Source organism: Pan troglodytes, chromosome 10 (assembly GCF_028858775.2).
Source record: "Pan troglodytes isolate AG18354 chromosome 10, NHGRI_mPanTro3-v2.0_pri, whole genome shotgun sequence".
NCBI classification, from domain to species: domain Eukaryota; kingdom Metazoa; phylum Chordata; class Mammalia; order Primates; family Hominidae; genus Pan; species Pan troglodytes.
In genome coordinates, this window is record NC_072408.2 from 50,836,061 (window position 1) to 50,856,644 (window position 20,584).

At 37.8% G+C, this 20,584-nt stretch overlaps 1 protein-coding gene across 1 annotated transcript in view; it reads left to right on the forward strand.

Annotated features, from left to right (window-relative positions):
- DBX2 (developing brain homeobox 2) overlaps positions 1–17,442 on the forward strand; it is a 36,828-nt gene extending 19,386 nt beyond the window's left edge. Inside the window, exons 3-4 of the mRNA XM_522363.7 lie at positions 7,684–7,871; positions 15,111–17,442. Coding sequence (XP_522363.4) covers positions 7,684–7,871; positions 15,111–15,443 — 521 coding nt within the window. The 3' untranslated portion in view covers positions 15,444–17,442. The remainder of the gene's footprint in view (positions 1–7,683; positions 7,872–15,110) is intronic.
- The last annotated feature ends 3,142 nt before the right edge of the window (positions 17,443–20,584 follow it).

Here is a 20,584-nt window from a genome sequence, read left to right on the forward strand (position 1 = left end):
TGTATGACTAGTCAGGAATTTTGGGGAAAAAATTAGAGTATTTTTGTCCTGGAGAAGAGAAACGCTAGGGAGAACATGAGAGTTTTCTTTAACTGAGGTCTACTGTATGCAAATAGATATAAAGTGTAGAATTGGCACCAATGAGTGGAGCTTAGGGAAAGTTAATTTTTGGCTTGTTATAAGGGAATGATTTCTAAGAAATCAAGCTGTTTGATAAGTATTATCATGTGGCACCCCCACATACAAGATTATATAGAAACAGAAGGATAGACTTTTAATTTAAATCACACAGGTTTGGCAAATGTTGTGTCTTTTCTCTCCAAACTTCAGATCTGCAAAAATTACATCTCTCTCTCTCTCACTCTCACTCACTCACACACACACACACACACACACACACACACACACACACACACACTTGAAAATAAGAAGGGTAAGGAAGCTCTTCATGAAAGAGAAGCCCCTGAAAGATAGGAGGTAGGAAGTCGCAACTGTGAGGAATATTGCAGCAGGAAAAGGTGAGCCCACAGACAAGAACCATCCCCCATTTGAGGAAAATTGACTCCAGGAGGGAGAGACACAGACTCAAGGTTTGAAATGAGCTACTTTTGAGGAAATAGTTAATAGAGGTTGATGGTGTTGTAGCTAGCCTGTTGGAGAGGCCTGGATTAAACAAATGACCTCTTATCCCTTTCAGTTTTGAGAAGCTATTGAATCTATATAAAAGGATGAAAGAATTCTGTTTCTGAAAGTGTTATTGGTAGCCCCTGGCTTGAGTTATCCTGAAATAATGATATTTTTTACTAAAAGCCTTGAGAGGTTTAGATTCAGTGGTGCTTCATAGACTTACGCTATCATTTTCCTTACAAAGTCGGGGGATACTGAGTTATGAATTAGTTTTTAATATGGAAAAACTGTAAACTTAGAAAGCAAACCTTAAACAACATGGCTTGTTAGAAGTCACCTTTATATAGCACTCCTTGGCCTACCTCAGGGTAGCCCAGGTTGCGAGCAAAGGCTGGAACAGAACAGGAAACAGAGAGAAGGCCAGTGCCATGGCAGGTGCTGGAAGCTATGCTGGGGCAAAGAGTAGCACTGGACATGCATGATCCAGAAGGCTTTATAGAGCTTCTCGAAGCAATAGGTGAAAGGATATGGGACAAAGGAAGTGTCCCCGAATGGGATCAGTGATCCAGAGATTAACATGTGTTATTGGTGAGTCTAAACATCACACACATTACTGGCAAGCTGTTCACAGTATCAGATGCTTTTGAATTGCAGTGGTGTAGATAGACAGGCCAGAGCTGCAGCTATTTGCTCTTGGTCTGATGTTTAGAAAGTGACTGGATAAGGTCGGTCTTTGTTTGGTAGTGCTTGCTGGCTGCTACAAACACCATTGCCCTGTCTTCAGAGTTAAGTCATGATTTCCGGAAGTTGAGGCAATAGGGAAAGGCGATGATGATCACTAGGTTGTCCATGCTGTGTTTTTCTGTCTCCCCCAACCTCCCCTCCTTAACAATATCATGAACACACAGCATACCTCCATTTGTAGCGCCCTTCACTGGGCCCTTCATACAGGGCTGCTGGGGAAGACAGCAATTAGGGAGCATGTCAGGATCCAGGGAATCCAGGGAATCATGACTTTGAAAAGTTTTATATCCCAGGTCATTCTTTATTTTTATTTATTTATTTATTTATTTTTATTTTTATTTTTTTTAAGATGGAGTCTTGCTCTGCCGTCTAGCCTGGAGTGCAGTGGCATGATCTTGGCTTGCTACAACCTGTGCCTCCCAGGTTCAAGCACTTATTCCTGCCTTAGCCTCCTGAGTAGCTGGGATTACGGGCACGCACCGCCACACCTGGCTAATTTTGGTATTTTTAGTAGAGACGGTTTCACCGTGTTGGCCAGGCTGGTCTCAAACTCCTGACCTCAGGCAATCTGCCCACCTCCGCCTCCCAAAGTGCTGGGATTACAGGCATGAGCCACTGCGCCCAGCCTATTCTGGGTCATTCTGCTATTTTAATGTAACTGTTGCCACTTTCCCACTTCTTTCCCTGCCCACTCGTACCTTTGACAATCTTTGATGTAATTTGACAAAGGCATTGATTTGCCTCCCTCTGCTTTGATGTGTGACTTTAATTGCACAACTTAACTTTCTAGAGCCTAGTTTGTTCCTGTAAACAACGGGGGTGGTAATTTCTTCTTCCAGGGATTGTTGTAAAGATTACATGACATAATGCATGTAGTTGGCACATATGTCAGCACATGTAAGCCCCAATATATGTGGAAGCTGCATAATAATAATATCCTCGAATTGATAGAGCCTGTAGCACCTTGAATTGGTGGCTCCAGCTTTTAAAGCCTCATTTCTGCTACATGCCTTATTCTCCATATCTGTTTCTTTTTATATTATTTATTTTTGTTTACCTGGAAGTCTCCATAAAAGTCAGACATTTGTCATAAATTTATGAATAGTTGGACATGTGTTTTGGAGACATAAAATTTAGGTGCTTATATGTATGTTTAGAAGGTATGAAAATGGTATGGGTTCATCAACGTGTTTGTGGTTGGATCCAGAGATTGCCCATAAAAAACTCATGGGTGAGCCATGGGAAGGAGCATCAATGGTGGTTTAGTAATAGCAGCATTGTCATATGCTTCCTGTAGGAACTGCATTGCATCACTTTATGAAAGCAAGCTTGATTTGTGTATTGAGACCAGTGCTAAGAGAAACCAGGCAACTAGTAAAGAAGGAAAGAATATAATATTCTTTACTTTTTGGTGTATTTTTTTGCCTGTCTATTGGTTGAGTTATTGTTTGTTATAGGGCACTGAAACTTGAGGACCAGGCCCAGTAGTTAACCCTTTGACCCTTACTCCAGGTCTCACCTTTCAAGATCAAGGGCTAGTTTGGGTTCACGATGCCCCAAATGTTAATGTATATCACAGTGGTGAGAATAACTTATTTGTAGACTTTCTTGATGGGAATCTTCTTTTTCTTTACTTAAAAACAACTTATTAGGAAAACCTATGGGTTGCTATGAAAAGTTTTAGGGGCATTTAAATGAGTTTTATTTCCCCGCTATTTTATTTTAACATGTAGATCTTGGTGAAGAAGAGCCAAAATGAATAGAATCTTGAGACTTACTTATACAAATTCTACTTAGAAAAAGATGGGTACATATTTTTTCGATTACCATAAATTTGTTTTAGACTCTGTATATAGACATAAAAGGTTTTATTAACTCAGAGGACATTTGCCTTTCTAAAATGCTAGGTTGCTTGTGTCCTTCTTGCAAGGCTTCCCTTCACAAGTTATAACCTAAACTTGTTTCAGACACCCTTGGCCCTAATCTGTGTTTCCAGCTTTTCTCCTGTGTTCTTTCCAGTCATACCCTGCAATCCAGAAACACTAGGTTGTGTGAGATTCTTAGATCTGCCATGTTTCACACTTGTCTTCGCCTGGCTTCATGCCTCTGCAAATGCTAATCCCTCGACTCTACCTGCCTTTCCCTCGATTGCCAGCAAGAGGAATTGCTGTTCTTCTAGGTGCTGCTCTCTCTTGGACCTACTTTGCTGACCATCCTAACTCAGTGGCTTCTTATCTGGTGCACTAATGCCTTCTGTGCTGTAGTCTCATCCCACTGTATTGTGGCTGTCTGTATTATTCTTGGACTTTTTCTTATCGACTGTGAACACCTTAAGGATGGATTGGATTCATCTTTGATTATCACTCAACAACAACTCAGCAACTGACTGGTTATTCCCAAAAAGGCTGCTACAACGCTTGCCTGTTTTCATTAGAAAATAGAACCAAACTTAAAACATGGACAGTGGAGACAAATTATTTGTCCAGAATGCTACAATGCAATAACACAATTTTGTGTTTGTTTTTGTCTTTTCAATTTTTTTCTCTGCATTTTTGCTTAGTTGTGAACATAATATATATCTTAAATATCATACTTTAAAAAATCATAGTGTAAGTACTTTCTTTGCTGCTGCCTAACCTTCATCGTCCTCATCTTTAATGATTTATTAAAATTTTACCAAGTGAATTTACATATGCATTTCTTTACCAGTGGATATTTATTTTTTCTCCTAATTTTTAATACTTATTGCTGTAATAATTGTATATTGGATACATTTACAAATTAAGCATGCCAGAATGCAGAGGAAAGAGCCACTAATTTGAATTCAGAAGGTCTTGGTGCCAGCTTTGCTCTAAGTCCTTTGCGTGTCTTTGGACCTTGACTGCTCTGAACACGTCTTCATCTATAGTGAGGGATATCTGTGGCATATGATTCTTGTAAAGATCAAATAAAATCCAACAATGGGAAGTGAAGTAGATTTGTGGGATCCTTAATGTGAGCTAAGCACTGAAATTTTGTTATCTTATCTCGTTGAATTTTGGGAGCAGCCTTATAAAATCAGCTGGAAGAGACCAAATAACTTGCCTTAAGTCATGCATGTAAGGGCTGATATCCAAACCAAGGAATGTTCAGAGAAGAAACACACTTAGAAAAAAGATGCACATATTGAGATATTCAGAATATTTTTATTATTGACCAATATTTCATAAAACTGCTTAAATCTCTGATAAAGAATAGTGAATCTAGTTGTCAAAGTCTGACTTCAAGATATGATCTTGGCATGAGACAGGCAAAAATAATTAGTGATGTAAAAGGGGAAATAACCAACATCCTATGTGAAGATGAATGGAAGGGCATCAATGAAAGTAGACCTTCATAGAGAATTGGGCTTGATGACATCTCAGGTTTATGGCAATTCAAAGGAGATGCAGAGTTACAGAGCTGGAAGGAAAGAGGGAGAAGTTATTCGTTCATTTTGCAGAGTGAGAATGAATTGTAATGAGATGTAATCCAGGGCTTAGCCAGGAGATTTTTGTAATCTTTTAGACAAATAGAAAAGGAAGCTATCACATTGTAGAAGCCAAGATTTGTTGACATTTTCCTTCTAAAATACAAATCAGATTATGCCAGTATTGTGTAGGGTTAGTACATTTGTTGTGGTATCTGTCTCCTGGGTTTGAAACCCTAGCTTTGTGACCTTGAACAAAGTTACTTAACCTTCCTAAGTTTCATTTTATTTCTGTAAAATGGAGAGAGTAATAGTAGCGTTCATGCCATAGATTCAATGTGAGAATTAAATGAAATAATGCATGTCAGTGGCTTAACACAAAGTAAGCATTAACAGTGGTGTTCAGTGTATGTTTATTATTATGTCCTGCCCTGCTTCTGTTGATCTTCGTTACTTACCCAAACCCTTGCAGTTCTCTATTATCTGACTCCATTCCACTTTAGAGGTCCAAATATCTTCAAAGGCCTGGCAGGTAAAAAGCAAGCTAAGCAAGGCTGTGGCAGACTGGGGCCACATGTTCCATCTAAAAAAGAGGCACTCTGAGCCCAGTGTGGTTACCTTTGAAGAGGTGTCAGAAATCTGGACTTTATGTGAAACTTCCCGCTTTTTAAATGTGGACAACTAAATCAGAATTCTTAACCAACATGATAAGACCAAAAAAAGCCCATTTGCAGGCTGGATATGGTTGCCCTCTTGCAGCCTCTGCTTTATGCCTTTCCCCAGCCTTGATGACTGCTTACTTTTCCTTGGATAGTCTTTATTCCTTGGGCTTTCAGACATACTAGTAACTGTTTGAATTGGCTTTGGTTCTTTCTCTCTTAAATGGTATTGTTCTTTTAGACTTGACTCAACCTGACTGTTTTCTCCGAACTCATCATTTCCTCCTTTGTGATGCCAGTGCACTTTGCAGGTCTTTCTATTCTAGTACTTATGACATTCATTTACTTGTTTATTCAGTAAATAATTATTAAGCACCAGAATGCATAGTAGCTGCCTTCCTGGTGCTATGTTACATAGTAGCTGCCTTCCTGGTGCTATGTTACAGAGTGAATGTTCATGGGTCACCCCTCCCATAAGAAGGTGAGCTCCTTTAGGGTGGGAACCATGTGCTGTTTGTCTGGTTTCTTCAGCAATTGGCTTAGTGAGCCTGATACCCAGTGTATTAGTTTTCTATTGTTGCTGTAACAAATTACCATGAACTGAGTGTCTTAAAGCAACAGGTACTTATTATTTTATAGTTATAGAGGTCAGACCCTGAAATAGGTCTCATAGGGCTAAAATCAAGCAGGGGTGTGTTCCTTGTGTAGGCTCTGGGGAGAATCTGTTTCCTTGTCTTTTCCAGCTTCTTGAGGCTGCCTGCATTCCTTGGCTTCTGGCCTCTTCCTCCAACCTCAAAGCAAGAAAGTAGCATCTTGAAATCTCTCTCTGACTAGGACCTCCTAATTTTCCTCCCTCTTCCAATTATAAGGAATCTTATGATTACATTGGGCCCACCTGGATAATACAGGATACACTCTTCATCTCAAGGTCAGTTGATTAGCAACTTTAATCTATTTGCAACCTTAATTCCCCTTGCCATGTAACATAACATATTCACAGGTTCTGGGGATTAGGACATGGACATCTCTGAGAGCCATTACTCTGCCTGCCACACCTGGGAAGCAGAATGAGTGAATGAACTATGAAAGCCTGTAAACTCTCAGAGCATGGGAACCAGTATTGTGCTAGGCACAAAAAGGCAGAAAGAGTAGCAAATGTCTCTGACCTCAAGGAGCTGATGATCAATGGAATTGTAGGGGAGTAACTGAGAGCCCTTCAGTTCTCTCTTCTCTTCTCAGATTAAACATCTCTGACTTTTGCAAGCTTTCCCTATCCCAGGTTTATGTCAGACCCCTTGTTTTGTGTTCCCAAATCTCCCTCCTTAGGAATACAACACATTTGTGATGCTAGTTTAATAAATGCCCTTCCACCATATCTTACAGGTAATGAGAGCAATTAAACATATCTGTCTTATTTCTCAATGTGTAATATTGAGCAGAGTGTCTGGCATATGGTAAATGTTCAAAATTTTGTTGAAAAAAATGAATAAATAAACAAATGAAGAATTAGAGAAAAATGAAGTATTTAAACCACCTACTACTTAATCTGTATCGGGGCTTTGTAACCTGGGACCTTGGGCTGTCTGATGTGGCATGCAAATTGGGAGGACAAGCAAATGTATATTTCCCCTACAATGGGGAGCAAAGTGTATTTATCAGATTCTCAGAGGAGTCTGTATTAGTCTGTTCTCATGCTGCTAATTAAGACATACCCGAGACTGGGTAGTTTATAAAAGAAAGAGGTTTAATTGACTCACAGTTCAGCATGGCTGGGAGGCCTTAGGAAACTGACAATCATGGCAGAAGGGGAAGCAAGCATGTCCTTCTTCACATGGCAGCAGGAAGGAGAAGAATGAGAGAAGTGCAGAGCAAAGTGGGGAAAAGCCCCTCACAAAACCATCAGATCTCATGAGACCTCATTCACTTTCATGAGAACAGCATGGGGGAACAACCCCCATGATTCAGTTACCTCCCACGAGGTCCCTCCCTCAGCACATGGGGATTACAATTCAAGATGAGATTTGGGTGGGGACATATCAGAGTCCATAGCCAAAAAGAAGTTAGGAAGTACTGCTTTAAGTGAGCAGAGTTGAAATGAGGTCATTTGGCCATAGTACAAAGTAGGAGGATACCGTATTGTCCTAGGAAAAACTGACTTCTTTCTAAAGCTAACTGGGCTTTTGTATCTTTTTCCCTCGACTCTAGGAGAAGAGAGCGTGCTGCCTCTCCTGACACAGGACTCTAATTCCAAAGCTCGGAGGGGCATTTTAAGAAGAGCTGTCTTTTCTGAGGACCAGAGAAAGGCTCTGGAGAAAATGTTTCAGAAACAGAAATATATCAGCAAAACAGACCGAAAGAAACTTGCCATCAACTTGGGACTAAAGGAATCACAGGTACTAATAAGCAGGAAGATGTCTACTGCCTCTGATTTCTTCTGAGATCAGATGAAATCAGTTGTGTTCAGGGTGGTGGGCCGTAGGCAACTGCTTCTGATTTCTTAAGGCACCCAATGGAATCCATTTGTTTAGCAAATATTTCTTATACCAGGCATGGTACTGGAGCCTGAGGTGTTCTTGAAATGCTTTTCATAATTTTTTAGTGGGTGGAGATACATGTCCCATTTCCTATTGGAAATAGGTCCATTTGCTGAGAGGTCTAGGTTTTTGCCATTCTAGTACTTTATTTTCAAGTGAAGAGAGATGCTAAGGATGTGGTAATTACATTATAAATCGTTTCCTCTGTGTTCAGAGAAACAGGTAAATAATTCTTCAAAAAGCAGGAACCACTTTTACTATCTTTCTTTTCACTTCCAATCCAAAAATCAAAGCATGAATGAGTGACTCATGAATACTTCTTAATGGGTTTCATGATTTTGTTCTTTGGGTTTATGTCAAGTCCAATTAAGCAATTTCACATTTGCAACACTTACATACCTTTCTTGTTCATTGAGGTTTCATATAATTGTGAATGGGACTTTCTAGCTTTTGGAGTTGTATAATACTCCATTTGAAGTTTGGCCTACTTATTACAAATAATATCACAAGGCACTAGGAGTTTCCTATTTAACCCTCCTTATAATTGTCATGTGAAATACACACTATAATAATCCCCGTTTTCTAAATGGAAAAAGAAGAAACTGAACGTAGGTCCTATATCATGTAGTAAAGAGGTTTTGGAGGTAGGCTCCCACCTTAGACAGCTTAACTCTGGAGTTTGTGTTCTCTTTAACCTAAAAATACCATGTACAGTTGTGCATAGAGTTCACTGTGCAAAGGCGTCTGGCCAAAAGGGATAGTGGTGGCTGAAATGCAGCATAAACTCTGTTTGCCAGGTTGAGTTTTCTGTTGCAGGCCTACATCTGCCTGGATTTTTTGAATTAACGTAAAGGGACTAAAGGGTTAGAGGAGGCTCTGTTCTAACCACCATACTCTACTGTTGTTCCTCACTACAGATGACCTGGTGGTTAGTTTTGGACCTTATTAAAACCAGTTATTGGCTGGGCACGGTGGCTCACACCTGTAATCCCAGAACTTTGGGAGGCTGAGGTGGGCGGATCATGAGGTCAGGAGATCGAGACCATCCTGGCTAACACGGTGAAACCCTGACTCTACTAAAAATACAAAAAAGTTAGCTGGGCGAGGTGGTGGGCTCCTGTAGTCCCAGCTACTCAGGAGGCTGAGGCAGGAGAATGGCGTGAACCTAGGAGGCAGAGTTTGCAGTGAGCAAAGTTCACGCCATTGCACTCCAGCCTGGGCAACAGTGCAAGACTCCATCTCAAAAAAAAAAAAAAACAGTTATTATTGGACTAAACTCTCCTTGACCCTAGGGAAGTGTCTTCACAAGCTGCTTGCCCCAACTTTGTCAAATAGTAGGAAGCCGCACGAGGTGTGGTAGAGGGTAATTGGCCTACATTAGTCAGTCTGTGCTCTCCTCACTGTGTGGTACTGAGTCCATAACCTCAATTGGTTGTTCTGTGCCTCAGTTTCTCACTTAAATAAAACAGAAACAAATATAGGAATTCTGTCTATATCACAAAGCAGTTTTGTGTATATAACAGATAAATCAGCAGCCAGATCTTGATGGTCTGTTGTGTGCAAGACACTGTGGTAGGTAGGCAATAACAGGGAGTATTGATAAATACTGAATAAGACACAGTCTGTGCACCTCAGAAGCTTCCACACCCCATGGAAGCTCATAAAAAGTTTGATAAAACTATATAATAATATAGACAGTATCATGTGGTAGGTTAGATATACTGCCCAATAAGGGGATCGGTAGTTCTCAAAGTTACTTATCTCTCTGAAGCCTTGTGTTGATCCCCATCTCTGCAAAGGACAGCCGTGTGATTGGTCCATATACTACTCCTGGAAAGTCTAGTGGTGGAACTCTCTGATCTCAGAGGAGCTGTTGGGCCTGAGAGAGGACATGAGGGCAGCTCAGTGGGCCTGGCCTGCCACTCAGTGGTGTAAGAAGCTCCTATAGTCAGAAGGGAGAAAACAGGCAGGTTTGGGAGTTTGGAGAGCCTCTGGTTGAGTTGAAACTTGAAGTAGGTGTTAAAAGATGGAAAGCAGTGGAACGTAGCTAAGTTCCATCTGACAGTGCTCTGAGAAATTGTGAAAATCTGTGATAGTACATATTGTGGTCCCCAAAAGAGACTTTTGAAAAGACAATCCAACAGCCATATATAAAAATTATGGGGTATGACCACAATCTCTCCTCCTGTCTAAAAACAACTATTTTCCTATTTGTTTGCCATCTTGTGGTTCTTATCCATAGGCACATGGTTTTACATAGTTAATTATATTGTATTTAAAATTCAGTGCCTCAGGAGTGAGTACTTTTTGTCTTATTGAATTTGGTAGAGCATCTCAGAAGTAATTTAACATTTTCTTATTTGTAAATATATCCATTACACAAATGTATCAATTACACAATTGTATTATATCAATTATAACATTACAATTACAATTTGTAAATGTATCAATCTTATTTGTAAATATATCAGTATATCAATTACAGCATCTCAGAAGTAATTTAACATTTTCTTATTTGTAAATATATCCATTACACAAATGTATCAATTACACAATTATATCAATTATAACATTACAATTACAATTTGTAAATATATCAGTCTTATTTGTAAATATATCAATATATCAGTTACAGCATCTCAGAAGTAATTTAACATTCTCTTATTTGTAAATATATCAATTACATGGTATTTATTATGGTAAATTCAATTGAAAAGGAAACCTGTGAAGATAAAAGTGAAAACTCATCTTACTCTGCTGGAATCCAATTCCTTGGTTACTTCTGTCATTTACAAATGGTGCTTGTTTGAATTTTTGACACATGATGTATTATTTTAAAAATAAATTTATATGTGTGTTGTATATGCATGAACATATAATAACACAAACACTTGCATGCTTACCATGCACCCTTACATTTGATGTCAATTAATCCTTACAAAATTTTTATGAAGTAGCTACTTTTACTACCTCTATTTTACAAGTGAAGAAGCTGAGAATTGTGTGTGTGTATATATGTATATATATATACATATATATATACATATACATACATAAAAATCTAATCATATTGTGCATGTACTTTGACATTTTCTAAAGAACAGTACAAATCACCTGTATATCCAGCTCACAGATCTAGCAGTAGAAGCCAGAAGATCCCCCAGGTATCCCCTCCCACTCACTATCTGCTCCTTCCAAGGGTATCCTCTATCCTAACTTCTAACTTCTTAGTTTTGCCTCTTTTTGTACTTTTATATAAGTAATATTATTCAGTGTGTAGACAAAATGTGGTATATCCATATAATGGAATATTATTTGCCCATAAAAAAGAATGAAGTACTTACTGATAATGCTACAATATGGATGAACCTTGAAAATATTATACTGAGTGAAAGAACTCAGTTACAAGGACCACATATTATGTGATTCCATTAATTTGAAAGTCCAGAATGGGGAAATCTCTACAGACAGGAAGCAGATGAATCTGCTTAGGGCTGGGGGAAACAGGGAATAGAACAGAGATAGCTAAAGGGTGTGGGATTTCCTTTTGAGGTGATGAAAATGTTCTAAAATTGGTGATGGTTGCATTATCTGTGAATATATGAAAACCATTGCATTGTACATTTTAAATGGGTGAATTGTATGGTATGTGAATTATAGGCTCAATAAAGCTATTAACAAATTTTAAAAAGTATCATTCGGTAATTTATGTAAATAGAATCATATATGCTTCTGTTACTTAACAGTATGTTTGTGAGAATCTTCATGTTGTGCGTAGTAAAAGCTCATGCGTATTCCTTGCTGTGTAGTACTACCATTATGTAGTATACCACAATTCATCCATTTACTGATGGTGGGCATGTGTATTGTTCTCAGTTTTGGGCTATTATGAATAATGCTACTGATAATGTGTATTGTTTGGTGCTTTTTTCCTTTTTGAATATTATGGAATGCTTCCTTCCATGTCAGTACATACAGATCTACTTCATTTTTTTTCGTCTTTCATAACAGACCATCATTTCACCATCGTCAATTTTAAGTTACTTCCAATTTTCACTATCACAAATTTTTATGCACTTTAACAATATTTTGTAAGAAGAGAGTGTGAGTGGGATTTATGTGTAAAAGTGTGTGTACATTTAAAATGTAGCAGATTAAAAATTCCTTTCCAAATACAATATTGTATCAAATTAGATACTGACATATGAAAATTTCACTCTTACTAACAAATAGTCCCTTTTTGCAAAAGCTCCACCATTTATGATTTTAAAAATGTTGCCACTCTCATGGGCAATGCTATTTGTTATTTTTCGATTTGAATTTTCCTAACTACCAGAACGTGAGGGGCTTTTATTTGTTTTATTGGCCATTTGTAGTCTGTGAATTGGCCTTTTCATGGCTGCATCTTTTTTTCTATCATATTGTCTTTTTATTGATATGTAGCAATACTTTGGCTGTTAGTCAAGAATTTTGGAATATTATGGTTAGTATATTTTTTCCTGTTTCAGATGTTGCAAAAGTCCTTTCTAAGTTTGTGGCCTTTTTTTTATTGAGGTAAAATATGCATAGCAGAATTTATCATTTTAACCTTTTTTTAAGTGTTCAGTTCAGTGACATTAAGTACACTGACACTGTTGTGAAACCATCACCACCATTCATCTCCAGAAATTTTTTCATCTTGTAAAACTGAAACTCTATCCATTAAACAATAACTCACCATTTCCCCCTCCCCCACCTCCTGGCACCCACTATTCTACTTTATGTTTCTATTAATGACTATTCTAAGGCTCTCATATGAGTGGAATAATATGGCATTTGTACTTTTATCCTGGCCTGTTTTACTTAGAATAATATCTTCAAGGTTCATTTCTGTTGTAGCGTGTGCCAGAATTTCCTTCCTTTTCAAGGCTGAATAGTATTCCTTTGTATGTATATACCACATTTTATTTATCCATTTATCTGTTCCTAGATGCTTGGTTGCTTCCCATTTTTGGCTATTGTGAATAATGCTGCTGCGAATATGGGTGTACAAACATCATTTAGATTTCTTGCTTTTAGTTTTGTTGGGTAGTTTTTGGCTTTTTCATATGTTTGTACAGAAATTTCTCATTTTTATGTATTCAGCTCCTTTTTATCTTTTCCGTGTATCCTCTGTTTTATGTCATGCTTATGAAAACATTCGTCTCCCCAAGACTATCATGATAATCTCTATTTTCTTTTAAAACTTTTGCAGTTTTGTTTTTATATTTAGCTATTTAATCTATCTGGAATTTGTTTTTGCATTTCTTGAGAGGTAGAACTTTTATGTTACTCCCCAAATATGCATTTGTCTCAACACCATTGATTGTGAGGAAACTCCTTTTATGTATTTTTTCTTTGAGATATCACTTGACAACAAATATTTATAGATATACAGAAAAGCTAAGAGAAGAGGAAATAACAAATGTGATGACAAAGGCAAGAATAACTAATGAAAACAAAAAACTGTCTCAGTGAAAACCCATTAGAAATACTTGGCATGCTTTCTAGGAGTAAATGCCCACTGCAAACAATAAATGAGTTAATGAATAGAACCAAGTGCTCTGGTATGTACACATTAGTTCTGTTTTCGTATGAAAAGCCTTAATCATGGTGTTGTAACTGAGACGACAGTCTTTTGCACTGAATTGCCTGGGGTAGATTTTTTTTTGTTGCCATTTTGAACATTGCCAATCAAGTAAAAAGAATGAAGAAATTGTTTTGCCAATCTGGAATGAGAGCCTTAGATAGAATTTTTTTCTTCACTGAGAGAAATACTTGGTTGATATGCTATAATAATTATTTCTTTGGGTAAAAATTTTCTAGTTTTTGTTTTAAAAATAGAAATCAACTAAATTGTTAGTGTAAGGATGTGATGCAATACACAGGAAAAAACATGATTGGCTTTTAAGATTCCAGGAAACCAGTTGTGAAGTTTTCAGCTCAGGCACAGTTGACTACACAGTGTATAAAGAGGGAGGCTTGTAATAAAGACTAACCTCTTTTGGGTTGGAGGAAGGTATGGTTCAAATTAGGAACCACCATCATAAGCACTTTTGGCTTAATTACAATTAGTTGTTATTTATTGAGCTTAATTCTTACAGTTTGATAAATCCTGGGAGTAATCAAGACTTGGAAACTGTATAAAGCCTGCAATTTATCAAAGCATTACAAAATGGATTCTTAATTTAGTCTCAGAAAGCTCCTGATGAGCTCTGATTGTTTATAAGAGCCTGGACCCTGGAGTCAGACAGTCATGGATTCTAGTCTCAGTGCTTCCATTTCACTAGCTGTGTGACCATAAGCTAATGTCTCCAAACTTCAGTTTTTTTAACATGTGAAATGAGGACTTCTTACAGCCATTGTGAGGATCAAATTATAAAATCTATCCCGAGTGCATAGCCTGATGCCTGGCACAAAATAAACACTCAGATGCTAATACTAGCCCATATATTTCCTTTGAATAAATAATTCAGCACAGACTAGATGATGTTTTAAAATATCTAAGAGTTAAATGAATTTTGAAAGCTATCAGACTTACAGGTTGTAACCAACTTATCACAGTTGTTTTGTTTCAAATGTGTGTATGGGGATATTAGATTAAGATATTTTTGGCAGGGCGTGGTGGCTCACACCTGTAATCTCAGCACTTTTGGAGGCCAAGGCGGGCAGATTGTTTGAGCTCAGGAGTTCAAGACCAGCCTGGGCAACATGACGAAACCCTGTCTGTACAAAAAAAATATAAAAATTAGCCGGTTATGGTGGTGCATGCCTGTCATCCTAGCTACTCAGGAAGCTGAGATCGGAGGATTGCTTGAGCCTGGGTGACGGAGGTTGCAGTGAGCTGAGATTGCACCAGGGTGACAGAGAGAGACCCCATCTCAAAAAAAATAATAATAAAATAAAATACAATGGGATATTTTTGAAGGAGCCCATGTGAAAAGCCACAAGGACTTTTTGAGGTTGGCTGTCATAATAAGGTATTCTGTAGAAGGGATAGTAGAAGCAATTACAGTTTAAAATGCTGAAGTAAAATAACCTGGAATAAGTGATCATTTTGTGCAATTATTTTGTCAATAGGTGAAAATTTGGTTTCAGAACAGGAGGATGAAATGGCGGAATTCCAAAGAAAAGGAAGTGCTTTCCAACAGGTGTATCCAAGAAGTAGGTCTTCAAGAGGATCCTCTCTCACGGTCTGCTCTGGGTTTCCCTTCTCCATGTCCTTCAATATGGGATGTCCCCCAACAGCACTCAAGTCCAAGATGGAGGGAGAATTCTCCAGAACCTTCAGAAAGACTAATCCAGGAGAGTTCAGGGGCACCACCCCCAGAAGCAAATTCACTGCAAGGTGCCTTGTATTTATGTTCTGAAGAAGAAGCTGGAAGCAAGGGTGTACTTACTGGGGCCGTCTGAATGGAAGCATTCCTCCGTGTTAATTTAAAAGAACGCTTAATAGTAACATTTGGACTCTAATGCCAGCTAGCTTGTACCTCATCAGTGCTTAGAGCCTAACAACTTTGGAGCGATATATGAACTAATGCTTTAGGAAACCCACTCCAGTGTTCTCTTGTTTGGCCCTAGACTCAGGCTTAATTTGTAAGTGGAATAGAATCTCCCAGGAAGTATGACAGAACTGAAAAGAAGGAAAGCAACAGCTGGCTCGGTCCCTGCTCTGAGTATGTGTATATATGTGTTTGTCTCTATGTGTGTGTATATACATAAATATCCATTAAAATGTATTAGTAGAAATTAGTTTCTCTTTAACTATTGCATTGAGTAAATTCACTTCCTTTTATGTGAAGAAAACTACCATTGACAGAATGTTATTAACTTTTTGAAAATAATGTAAAATTTGGACTTTAGTGCAAACTTTCATACCCCAAAAACATGTTTTTAAAAATTCTCTATTTTCTGACTTCTTTTGGTATCCAGCTGTAAGTGAATTTTAACACCTTAGCTCAGCAGTCCTCAACAAATGAGCCACTGCTAGATACATACACTGAAAATATATATTTAAAATGAACCTAACAAGCAAATTAGAAGAATTTCTGTATATAACTATTAGTATCCTTAATCTCCAAGTCTCTGGACCATCGGGCCATCATGAGGGAGATACCCATTTAACTAATAATTATTTTTTGATGTCTTCTCTGTAAAGATGGGCCTAGACCAGGGTTTGCAAAATAAAATGCCTTTAAGAGCCTGTCAGGTAAATAGAGGGTATGGCCCACCCAGAGATATTTGAGTCAAGTAATTTTTCAAATACTGTATTGGCCAAACAAAATGTCTATGCCAAGAAGTTTGTGACCTCTGGCTAAGACTAAAGAAAGCCGTGGTGTCACAGTTCTTAAAATTTTTCTAACTGGACTTAAAACCACAATACTAACAGAATCGATGATTTCTGTTTGCGCTTCTAGTTAGGGACTCAATTTTCCACTTAGGTGGCATACACTTTATATATCAGGTTATTTTTATGTATTAACAAACACCACACAGATGTTTTGTGTTTTTTGACTACCCTGAAATTGTATCTTTCTAAAATTGCATTTCTGGTAACGATTTGCTGAGTTAATCCAGAAGTTTTTACTCCAGGACCAAGAAGAAATTATGTTTCACTTTGAAGGAAATGAAACAAAAATAGGAAATGATGTGGTTTTGCATTAAACTCTTATCAATCTGTGGACAAGAAACACTATCAGAAGTTCATTAAGTGGCATTTTGTTAGTGAGTAAGCTGCATAATGATGGTGGCTTCTAATTTGCTGAACTCCGCTAGAGTCTGAGAAGTTAACGTCTTTTGAGGGTTTAGTGTTTAGAAAAGATATTTCAGGAGATAACGGTTTTAATCAACAGCAGGAAATTATTTTGTACGAATAGAATTGGACTTGGTATGTCAACCTGTGTCTTTACCACATGATCTTTTACTTAAAAGTCATTTTAGAAGTGTGTCTCAGTGCCTCATTGTGGGGAATGGGAGCAGGGATCTGCTGACAAAAGTTAAAATTTAAAACCTGTCTTAAAATGATTTATAGTATGGTTTCTATTCTTATAATGTTAACCTCATTTACATTTATAGGGTACTTCCTATGTGCTAGAGACTGTGCTAAGCATTTAGGGTGGATTAGCTCATCTAATCCTCATGGCAATAACCCTATTGCCAATTAGATAGACAGTAATTACTATCAGGATTCCTGTTACCCAGACAAGGAAACTAAGGCAGAGTATGGTTGGGGTAATAATCCAAGATCATTAAGTTAATAAATGGGATTTGAACCCTGACACTCAAGTTTTGAATCTTGGAATCTTACCAACCATGTGGGGATTGCATACCAGTGTGATGTATTCACACAGCTATGGGATGCATTGTAAGAGATACATTTTGCGGATTGCAGTGAGACTTATTAAAGAAATTCAGAAGCTTTACCATCTTACTTGGGGAATGATTTTATCTTCAGGATTGTCTTTTCTATTAGATTTTGAACTTTAAGGAAATTAAGGAATTACAAAATCTTTCAACTATGAAGCCTCTATAGAAAATAGTCCCATAGGAGTGTTTAAGCATGATCACTGTTATCATATATATATATGTGTGTATATATATATCACTCACTGCTAAAATCATAAAATGCTTATCTGTGGTCAGTGTTTCTTGAGAATAACTTGAAAATCAAATAAGAGACACCTCTGTCATGGCCATCTGATAACACAGGTTGGGCTCATTGGTTCTTAAATGATCTTCCCTTGGGGCCTAACCCAGCAGAGGCATCTAAGACCCAGCAGAGGCATCTCACTGTAAAATTAGCTTGATATTCAAATAGACAAATCAAGCTTTTAATTGTTTTCCACTTTGGAATGTATTAACACTTAGGAAAAGTATGCTTTAGATGGATATATTACTGGTACTTAGGAAACACACACAAAGATACACACACAGTACACATATGTATGCCTGGTGTGCTTTCACTTTGCCTTCACTTCCCTGAATGGCTGGAGAGAGTGGCTGAGCCCCCTATCCTGTTGAAGGGTCTCCCTTCTCTTTTGTGCTCTGCTAACCATCCTTCCTCCCCTCATGTAATTATGTATTTTTCTCTGCCATCTAGATGCAGACTCCTTTTCTTCAGTTGATCACATATTGGTAGATTTGTTGTCTGCTTTCCAGACAAATAGTGCTGTAGTGAGAGCCAGGGCCATACAAGCCTGGAGCTGAAGCATTTTAATTAAAAAAAAAATTGTCGAAAGGATCTTAATCAGATGAGAAAAAAATGGTGAGCATTATCCCCTAAGCTTTCAGAAAGATAAATACTTAGTGTTGGAAATATATAAACAGGTTGGGGATCATCACTGGCTCTGGAGACAACAAAGACCATGATCATTAATGTTTAAAGGGCAGTTCTATTTTCTTAGTAATATGGTGGTTTGAATGGGGAACACAATTATTCAGTCCAGTGGTTCTCAAACTATAAAAGTGCATGTCCATGAACATGTCATACCTTCCAACCAGTTTTGGATATGTACTCAGATTTGGACATACACTTCATACATACTGCTTCAAAATCCTGCCACACCACACCTCTCAAGAATCATTAATATACACTTTTGTTCACTTTTCAAATACAAGTCACAAACGTGTTTGTCCAAGCCACAAGTGTTCTTTCTGGCCCCCTTCACTCCACTTTCTGATGCATTCCTTTAAAAACTACATACTCCCCAGTGTGCTGCATGACCCCTCCCTTGATGACTAATGGTTCCATGAAGCCTATTCTATTGCATACATAAGCTTGTTAGACACTGCGTTTCGGCTACCTGAAATTCCCCAAAATATTTTTTCTTTCTAAATTTCAGCACTTACTGGGTACTATGTGTGAAGCCTTATCCTAGCTCTATGTAAACAAGTATGATGAAGCGCATGGTTCTTGACCTCAAGGAGCTTATAATCTAGTCTTCTTGCCAAGAAGAAATTCTGTGACATTTTCCATGCCGCTGGTGATGGGATCCAGTGAATTTGGGGCAAAAAATAAGCTCCTGACTCCTCCAACACCTCATCTTCCATTTGCAATGCAAGGTTCTTCCATGATCCACCATGCAGAAAAATGCAAGCTGCTTGACCCTGCTGCTTTTCTGTGCTGTCCCTCCTCCATTCAGGCCACAGTGGACCCAAAAGTAGCCAGAGAGTCCAGGGAAGAATTCAGTAGCTTCCCTTTGTTCAAGGTGTACCCTACTTCTATTTTTCTTTCCACCTTCTCAGCCTCAGATCAGCCTATACCTATGGTAAGTGGGACGAGAGAAGAAAAAGCAAATAATGCAAGCGGGGGGATATCAGGATGAATGTTCTTGAATACATATGGAAAATTTTGCAGAATTAATTTATGTCCTTTACAAACAATTTCTGAGATAAGCAACTACCCTAAAGACATAGCAATAGTCTAACAAAGATGGCCCTTAGTTTCCAGCTACTACTTCAGTTCTATTACATTATTATTTCTGGTTGTAAAGAAGCACACTTGAAAATATAGCTAACAAAGTAAAGTTCATATGTAATTCCACCATCTGGAGATAGCCAACTTAGCTCTTTTGTGAAACATTTTCAGTCATTTTTTGTATGTATATATATGTAATTATGTGTGTCTAAACAAATTTGGACCATAGTGTATATCCAGTTTATTGTACTATTTTTTACTCAATTTTGTACACAGAACATTGCCCCATGTCATTAAAAATTACTTGAAACTGTTTATGACAGCTGTGTAATATCCCCTTGTAGCTCCTTCACTTCTTGAGGTGGACCAGGGTGTGGGGCTAGGAGATGATGGGTCACAGAAAGAATGATCATGGGCTTTTGTACCATAGAATACACTTAAGTAATCTGATGTTTATCATTTATTTGAACTAAATGAAGCCCCAGCAAACATAAGACTTAGAATGAAAACTGAAGAAATTTGGGATTATACTTTTAGTGGTGTTAAATATAGTGTATCAAACACACCAAAGGGAAAGTCTCTTCCAAAAAGCCACCATAAAGCTTATCAAAACATATCCCATCCATTCAAAATTCAAGAGAGTGTACACACTTGGGTTTGAGTCCATAGCCAGCAGCAAACATAATAATGTGGGAAAATATTCCTCTGTTTTATTGTGCTTTGTAGTCAAACTGATACATTATTCAGCTGTCTGAATATGTATTATTGTCTACAAAGTGGACAGGAGTCAAGCAAACTAATGGGGATCTGGCATCTGTCACCACTCCAAAGCCTGAGGTGATAAGTCTGGTTTGCCTATTTAGTTTCGAATCTCTCACTTGTTACAAATTTATGGATTTTCTCTCCAAGTTGCTTAAATAACAGAAGGGGAGAGTCTTTCAAGATCAGAACGTTCCAAGGTTAAAAGGGAGCTGGGAAATATTTAATGTTATTTACACCTAAAGCAGAAACATCAAGTCCTTGATATTAGTCAAAATCCAAAAACCTGGCATGCCAAATTTGAATAAATAGTGATATAATTAATACATAATGTATATCTCATTATTTCACTATGAATGCCATGTCAATCAAATACTGA